At 35.0% G+C, this 8,612-nt stretch overlaps 1 protein-coding gene across 1 annotated transcript; it reads left to right on the plus strand.

Annotated features, from left to right (window-relative positions):
* The first annotated feature begins 1,947 nt into the window (after positions 1–1,947).
* THFS (10-formyltetrahydrofolate synthetase) lies at positions 1,948–6,289 on the plus strand. Its single transcript, XM_021441663.2, has 5 exons — positions 1,948–2,270; positions 2,816–2,965; positions 3,667–4,842; positions 5,400–5,546; positions 5,714–6,289. Exons 1-5 carry the CDS (start codon positions 2,109–2,111, stop codon positions 5,987–5,989), a joined length of 1,911 nt encoding a protein of 636 aa, XP_021297338.1. The 5' UTR covers positions 1,948–2,108; the 3' UTR covers positions 5,990–6,289.
* The last annotated feature ends 2,323 nt before the right edge of the window (positions 6,290–8,612 follow it).

The following is an 8,612-nucleotide window of genomic DNA, read 5'->3' on the forward strand; positions in this document are numbered from 1 at the left end:
CGGTTCCAACCGTCGGTTGCGGTCGGTTGGACGGTTCCAACCGACCGCTGCTCTCCCCTAATTGTTTGATACTAACCAAAGCATTAATCTATCATTTAACTTTGTCTTAGAGTACACGTATGAAACCACCACTTATTGAGTATATAGATAACTATACAACTCTAATTTCCCATATTCTTTTATATTTTTTCCTTTTGTTTTTTTCATACTGCTTCTTTGGGCTTCCTTTAGTTGTTGATTTTGTTGCATTTTACAGTTATTTGTTTCTTGCTTCCTCACAAGTTGCTATAAATAAACGCAAATGACTTCACATTATTACTTTTTAATTGTTTTTTATTTCGGGTAAAAATGTTTTGAATTTATCTTTGAAATTAAACCTAAATGCTTGAACGTAAATTTCGATTTATATAAAGAGAAATTCACTTTTTTCCGTTGTTCAACACGTATTAATTTATTTCTATAAATTGAATTGAAAATTTAATATTTTATTAAAAAAATTTTTATAAAAGACTTAGATTTTAAATTTTATAATGACCTCTATAAGATTAATCGAACTCATTCTTAATTTTCTTTTAAATTGATTAATATTATTAATATTGTTTCTTGCAAGACATAACTTCAGATGGCCTGAATTGTTAGGAAAGAATGGTCAAGTTGCTAAATCAACAATTCTAAAGGACAATCCTGAAGCAACTGTTGACATAATAACAGTGGAAACAGTTGGATTTGCAAATTTTTGTTGCAATTGTGTGTTTATTTTATTTTTGCATCTTAAAATTAAATTATTTGTCTAAGATTTATGTTTGATGCATAATATTTATATGAAAATTTGTTTACGAGTTGAGTCCGTCCTAGCTTTGGACATGATTTTAATACACGATCTAGTTCGAGACATGATTATTATTTATAGAAAATATATTTTAATTTTTAAAATATTAAATATTAATTAATTATTTTAATAATAAATTTAAATTAAATGACTGAAATAGTCTTCTGACCGAGTTGAGGGCAGGATTTTGGAGGTGTTAATTTGGTCCATGAACATTTCTATCTATATATTGTCAGTCAACAAAAATATGACATCTCCTTAATTGAAAGTCATTTATGAGAAAATCATAACAATAAAAGAGAAATAATCAATTGTTTATTAAAAATAAAAATATTTAGAATTAAATGTACTAGATCGTAATTTTTAATATCTGTCTTATTATTACTTTCTTCTTATTATAGTAAATAGTTAAAATACTATTTTGAATTTTTTTTTATTTTGTATTTTGTTCACCAAATTTAATAAATGACTTTGCAATGTATTGATTACATGTAAGGTTTTTTTTATAAATATCACTTTAACGAGTGTCAATAAATTACAGATAAACATTTCACTTAGTCTAGTTTTAAAAAGAAAAACAATTAGCTTACCCTTTGTTAATTGAATGTAGGCTTTTAATTTGATAAAAAATTTGAAAAAAAAAGGCTCTAGTTTTATTATTTTTGTATTTTTTAAAATTTATTTTAGAATATTTATAAACCATAATTTTTAATATAAAAAATAAAAAATTGTTAAAAATTGGTATGATATATAAAAAAAATAAAAATTATAGGTGTTAAAAAATTTGGATATAAATACATATATAAAGGATTAAAAAATATGACTAGAGACAATATATGTAATTGGTTCATTTCCCCAAACAAAAATCCCATGAATGCCAAGCTTTCCACAGGATTCTTCACAGCATCCGGTCCAACCATGGGTGCTCGTTATGCTAAATTCACACATTTATCTGTCACAGACAACGTCCACCCACTGCCACATCAGCAAAATAAGAACCTCAAACCAATCAAACTTCAATAATGCATCACAGTCATGACATTACACAGTAACACAAACTTCTCTCCTCGTTCCCTTCCCATTTGCCACCTCACTTAAGATAAGAGAAATAAAGAAAAAAGCACACACTCCCATGTTTTAGACTTTTCCTTCCTTTGTTTTGTTCTCCTTGCCTTTTGATAATTTTGCGCCGATTTTGGTGTTATAGAATGCAGATTGGTGGATTTTGAAGGAAACCCAGATTAGACCAACCAAAAAAATTTAGACCCAAGAGAAGAAAATGAGTTCATCAAGAAGTGTGAGGAAGTTGGAAGTGGTGTCACCAGTGCCAGCAGACATAGATATTGCAAACTCAGTTGAACCATTTCATATTTCTGAGATTGCTAAGGACCTGAATCTCAGTTCCAACCATTATGATCTTTATGGCAAATACAAAGCCAAGGTCTTTTCTTTGTTTCCTTTTAGTTATTATGATAATTCTTATATGCCCATTTCATTGGATTTTGATGTATGTTGTTCTAGTTGTTTATTTTGGTTGATCATTTGTTTTGTTGTTTAGAGATGGCCAAGATATGAAACTTTGGATTCTTTAATGATTGATTTAATCGGTTGGTTGTCATTTTGAAATTGAAAAATGGTAAAAGTAGAAAATTGAATAATAAGATCAGACTTAAAAATTTTATCTTTTTCTTTTTCTGGATTTTCTCAACTGCCAAATTAAAGCTTTTCTCTTTGGTTGTTGAATGCTTCAAATTCCAGATTTGAAACGTTCTCTGTTGCTTCAAAGATAATGCAGGAAATGGAAAAGAAGAGAAATCTTATTTTCTTTTGATTTTGACTTATTTGAGATGAAGTATAGTTGATTGAGTGTTTAAAAGATTTAAAAGTCCAGGAGAAAACCATTTTTTTGTATGCTGTTTCCTTATTTATGTTGGCAACTGAATGTTGGGATTTGAATTTGATTTATTTGGGTGATTTGGTTTATAGGTGTTGTTATCCGTGCTTGATGAGCTTCAAAGATCTGAAGATGGTTATTATGTGGTGGTCGGGGGAATTACTCCGACTCCACTTGGAGAAGGCAAGTCCACTACTACAGTTGGTCTGTGCCAAGCTTTGGGTGCTTTTCTTGATAAAAAGGTAGTCATTTCATTATTCATACTTAATGATATTTTTATAGATAGGAAATTGCCAAATGAAATGGTATTTCTCTAGCTCTTTCTGGGATACAAGATCATTCATTTAACTTATTGAGGATTTTTTATTGTGTTCTAGATCCTCTGTTGTTGTTCTTGTTATGCAGCATACGTTGAAATACATTAGGACTTTAAAAGCTCTCTTATTTTGTTAATTGGAAAGCTTTGACACTGGAATCTTGGCAGATGGGGCAATTTTTGCTTAAAGTAATATATTTCAAGCTAGCTTCATAGATGGCAGAGAAAAGTGCCATGATTGTTGATGTATAAAATTGCTTATTCATAAATGTTCTTGTAAAGCTAGCTCAACAATTGAAGCTATCAATGTGGTTGAGAATGGTTTTTTCAATTTCTTGCTGTGTAAATTTAGTTTGAAAGAATTTCAAATCTGAGAATTACTACATTAGTATCAGTTTGACTTTCTAGGTATTCCTGATCTACAGTGATAGTGACCTATGTATATCTTGACATATTAGTTTAGCCTAGTTAGTGAATGTCCTTGATGAAATTAACTCTTTTGATGTTTTCCTATTCTCTTTGTGCCAGTTTACTGGTAAGAGATTAGAACTCTTCATATATTGAATTGGATGCAGAACTCTCAAACTTGACAATCTAATGTTTTAAGTACTTAAACCGTCCTGATAGGTTGTTACCTGTCTTCGACAACCATCGCAAGGACCAACTTTTGGAATAAAAGGGGGTGCAGCTGGCGGAGGCTACAGTCAGGTGATCCCCATGGATGAGTTTAATCTTCATCTAACTGGAGATATTCATGCAATAACAGCTGCAAACAATCTGCTTGCTGCTGCCATTGATACTAGGATTTTTCATGAGTCATCCCAATCAGATAAGGCTCTCTTTAATCGATTATGCCCACCAAATAAAGAAGGAAAAAGGAAATTCAGTGATATCATGTTTAGACGACTGAAGAAGCTTGGCATCTCCAAAACACAACCGGAGGACCTTACACCAGAAGAAGTTAAAAAATTCGCTAGGCTTGATATTGACCCCAATTCTATTACATGGAGAAGAGTGATGGATGTAAATGATAGGTTCTTGAGGAAAATCACTGTGGGCCAGGGCCCTGAAGAAAAGGGGATGGTAAGGGAAACAGGATTTGATATTTCAGTTGCTAGTGAGATAATGGCAGTTTTAGCCCTAACAACATCTCTTGCTGATATGAGAGAGCGGCTTGGAAAAATGGTAATTGGAAATAGCAAGGCTGGTGATCCTATAACTGCTGATGATCTTGGTGTTGGAGGTGCTTTAACAGTGCTCATGAAGGATGCCATTAACCCTACTCTAATGCAGACCCTTGAGGGAACCCCTGTTCTTGTTCATGCTGGTCCATTTGCAAACATTGCCCATGGTAATTCTTCAATCGTGGCTGATAAAATTGCATTGAAGCTGGTGGGACCAGGTGGGTTTGTGGTCACTGAAGCAGGTTTTGGTGCTGATATTGGAACAGAAAAGTTCATGAATATTAAGTGCCGATACAGTGGTCTAATTCCTCAGTGTGCTATTATAGTGGCAACAATAAGGGCCTTGAAAATGCATGGTGGTGGCCCTGAAGTTGTTGCTGGAAAGCCTCTTGACCATGCCTATGTAAATGAGAATGTTTCTCTGGTTGAAGCTGGTTGCGTGAATTTGGCCAGGCATATTGCAAACACAAAGGCTTATGGTGTAAATGTTGTTGTTGCTGTGAACAAGTTTTCAACTGATACTGAAGCAGAAATGAATGTAGTTAGAAATGCGGCATTGGCTGCAGGAGCATATGATGCTGTAATCTGTACTCACCATGCTCATGGTGGTAAGGGAGCGGTTAGTGTCTTTCCGCTATCAATCTGTTTCCATAAATACATAATGATCTGCCCAAAAGTGGACTCTTTAGAATTAGCCTCTTTGTTTCACCCTCATGGCATCTCATCCCCTATGCATTTTAAGTACCTAGGTCCATCTAATTTAACAGATTTGGCACTCTGCCTTTTTGTCAATCTTGCACTCACCCCATGTCAAACAGTATGATTGACACATAACTGGTTTTGTCAAAGAACAATGCTCTATGGTTTATCTCTTTTTAAAGCTGTAACTTCTAATTGTCCTATCTAGCAGAGGCACTTGCTCTGGATTAGCGTCATTGTTTGCCTCCGAATCTTTAGATTTCTTTGTGAAATCCCTCCTTTCTGGGGCATCTTTGACAATAATCATTTTATTGAATGCAAATGCAGCTTGGGCGATCTGACATACATGCTACTAAGTAGTGCATTTTCAACGTTAACTTAAGAGAAAATGCAATAGTTGCAAATTTTGAAGTTCAAACTATGTGTATATTAGAACATATTGCCGTCGATGCCTCTAATCTAAATTTTAATTGTCAGGTGGACCTTGGAGTTGCTGTTCAAAGGGCCTGCGAGAATGTGAAACAGCCACTGAAGTACCTATATCCTTTGGATATTAGTATCAAAGAGAAAATAGAGGCAATAGCAAGGTCATATGGTGCCAGTGGTGTTGAATACACGGAACAGGTAAACTCTCCATTGATCTTTCATCAATTCCTTCCGTTTTATATTGCAATTAATTCTTTTAATTGAACACCTCATTGTTAATTTTCTATTGTTTTTCTAACTCAGAAAACCATTCAGGAGTTTCTTGTTGCCTTGTTAACATGAGTCCTTTCTTTTTGTCCAACCAGGCTGAGAAACAGATCGAGATGTACAGCAGACAAGGGTTTTCTGGTCTACCAATCTGCATGGCCAAAACCCAGTACTCATTTTCACACACTGCCTCTGAGAAAGGAGCACCAAGCGGATTTATCTTACCAATAAGGGATGTGAGAGCCAGCATCGGAGCTGGGTTTATTTACCCCTTAGTTGGTACAATGAGCACAATGCCAGGGCTACCAACAAGGCCTTGCTTCTATGAAATTGATCTTGACACGACCACTGGAAAGGTTATTGGTCTTTCATGAAGCATTAGTCAAAATCTCTCTAGCATCTTTGATTCTCTAAGACACTAGCTGAGGGCCTTCTCGAGTGTACATGTGCAGCAATTGGGCGAGAACTCTGTCACAGTTCTTGAAACCTTTGTTCCTGCACTTTTCCCAGTTGTCCTTTGTACCATTTTAACATAAAGTTGGATACCTGTGAAGAATACTGAATATTTTCCCATCATCTATTTCAGTCTGGAACAAACAAATTTTTATGCTCATCTTGGTTAACGATTCAATAATTTTCTCTTGTTATTTTCACTTGAGAGGTTATGTTCATTATTCTTTGAGGGCTTTGCACAGTCAACACTCAACACTGCTTTAGATGCACCTGGCATGGCTGCTAGTTCTAATATATTTTCTGTTCATTGGTAGAAATGGACCATCTATGGGATGCTTTCACAACCTTGATGGTGTTGGTTTACCTTTGGTAGTACGCATAGTCTCAGAACTTGAATATCAAGCATATAATATATATGTAGTATAATAAAGCTTGAGCAATAACAACTGATCAAGTGCAAAAACATAGAATATCTTTCAATCTATCAAATTTCCAATTTCATAATCTTTTGACACTAGTACCATGAGTAGAGATGGTAACGTCGAACAAATTAAAAAAATTTTCTTCATTTGCGTATAATTCGAATTCAAATCAATCCGTTTTCGAATCGGTTTAAACTTAAAATATTTAAATTCAAATGATCCGAATTAGAATTTGTAAGAGATAATTAAAACTATAAAATCCAAATGTAATAGAAAAGTTACAAATAAAGCACTAGGAAAAAGAGATGGGAAAAACTCAGCCAAAGAAGGAATAATACCTAAAAATGACTTTGAATTTTAGCAAAACAAATGCATTTAAGCCCTCTAGATTTATGCCTACAACAAGAAGGGTCAACATAACCCTCTCAACCAGGCATGCTGGTACCCAGACAACATAGCTTACATACACATCGATCAAACAGGGGCAACATAATCAGAAAAAAAATCATCAGATTCCGACAACCTACTTCCATCATCATGTAAGCCAAAACTATATACACTATACAAATTAACCAGATTCCAACACATTATCAAATTCACCTGGGGCCAGCACAATATCAGGATTAGTCTATAAGAAATCCAATGGCCTTTGTACTCCACTTTTGGCTAGACTATCAGCTTCACCAATTGCTGATCAGGGCGTACGTCTAATCCTCCAACTTCGGGATCACGCCAAGCACATTGGATATCAACATGAACGCCTTTCGCAACCTCCAAGGAACCTCGTGGGGTTTTTGAACCCATTTAACCACATTAGCCAAGTCAGAGTCAAATCTTAAGGCAACAATTCTTCCAGGCAAACACAATGAAGACGGACAGCCTCTTTAACCACCAAGGACTCAGCCATGTTAGAATCTATGATCCCCACATTGTTAGAAAAAAGAGCCAGGATCGTACCTCTACGATGTCTGGGGATTCCACCTATGCCAGCGTCACCCGGGTTACCAAGTAATGCACCATTATTGAATTTGACCCGCCCTTCTTCTGGTTTAACCCACTCCCTCATTCTCCTAACTTTGCCGCAGGCCAAAGATATAATAGGGTGGTAGTTTGGCGGTTCTGTTTCTATTTAAGGTGATCGGGTACTCTGCTCCCTTAACTGTTACTGTTTTGAGTGCTTCTTGTTGCCCTTTTACTGATCTCTTTATTTTGATCAGCTTTTGTATATCTTGGACACATTATAAAACCACCTATGAATGAGCAATATATATATAACGAAAAGCCCTACGTACACATTATCTAAAGGAGATATCGCCTATTAGAGGGGAATACAAAACTTTTCTATCAAGAGTTAGATGTTAAGCAGAGCCTCTTACTTTGAGCATTGTGCAATGAAAGGATATGTTATGCATCAATATGAAGAATTGAGCTAGAAAGAAAGAAAGCTTCTAACATAATTGCAAAATAGAACATCAAAAACGATTCTGGAAATTATCGAATACAAAAATGTTTAAGAATTGAGATCATGCAAAATCTGAATTCTGGCCATTTAAAAGTGCTTCAGATTAGATCAAGCATTTGAGAGAGTAGAACCTTTACTTCCAGAACATAATATGAGCAATATAGAAGAAAGGCTTCTACAAACTTTAGCAGAAAAAGAAGAGTATACGAAATTCATCATGCTACAAATGGGAAATACCCATCGGTAACTTCTTAACTTGAAATATTACAAAAAGCTTGACACTGCTACGATGAGAATATCAATTTCACTTATACAGAAGGTTCCAGGTTACCCAATTTAACATGCTTGAGGCAGTCGTTTTCTATCTTATCATTTATGCTTGCACCACTGATGCAAAGGAGGAAAGGTTCCCCTTTTAGGGACGGAACTGCTATCCGAACAACTTCCAACCACCATTGAGTTTTTGAGGGCTTTGGAATATAAAGTTTACTTCACCCTGTCAGACAAGTTCCACAACATTCAGGTTTTCATTTTGCAACATGATTTCTTGGCAATAACTAAACTTTTAGCTTTCTGTGAATAGAAACATTACCGTTTTCAAACTATGCTTCCCTTTAGGGAATCATTGTTCCCTTGACACTGTCACTGCTATTGTTGCCA

The sequence above is a fragment of the Theobroma umbraticum genome, unplaced genomic scaffold, assembly GCF_002168275.2.
Source record: "Theobroma umbraticum cultivar Fairchild unplaced genomic scaffold, ASM216827v3 scaffold_55.0, whole genome shotgun sequence".
In the NCBI taxonomy this organism is placed as follows: Eukaryota; Viridiplantae; Streptophyta; class Magnoliopsida; order Malvales; family Malvaceae; genus Theobroma; species Theobroma umbraticum.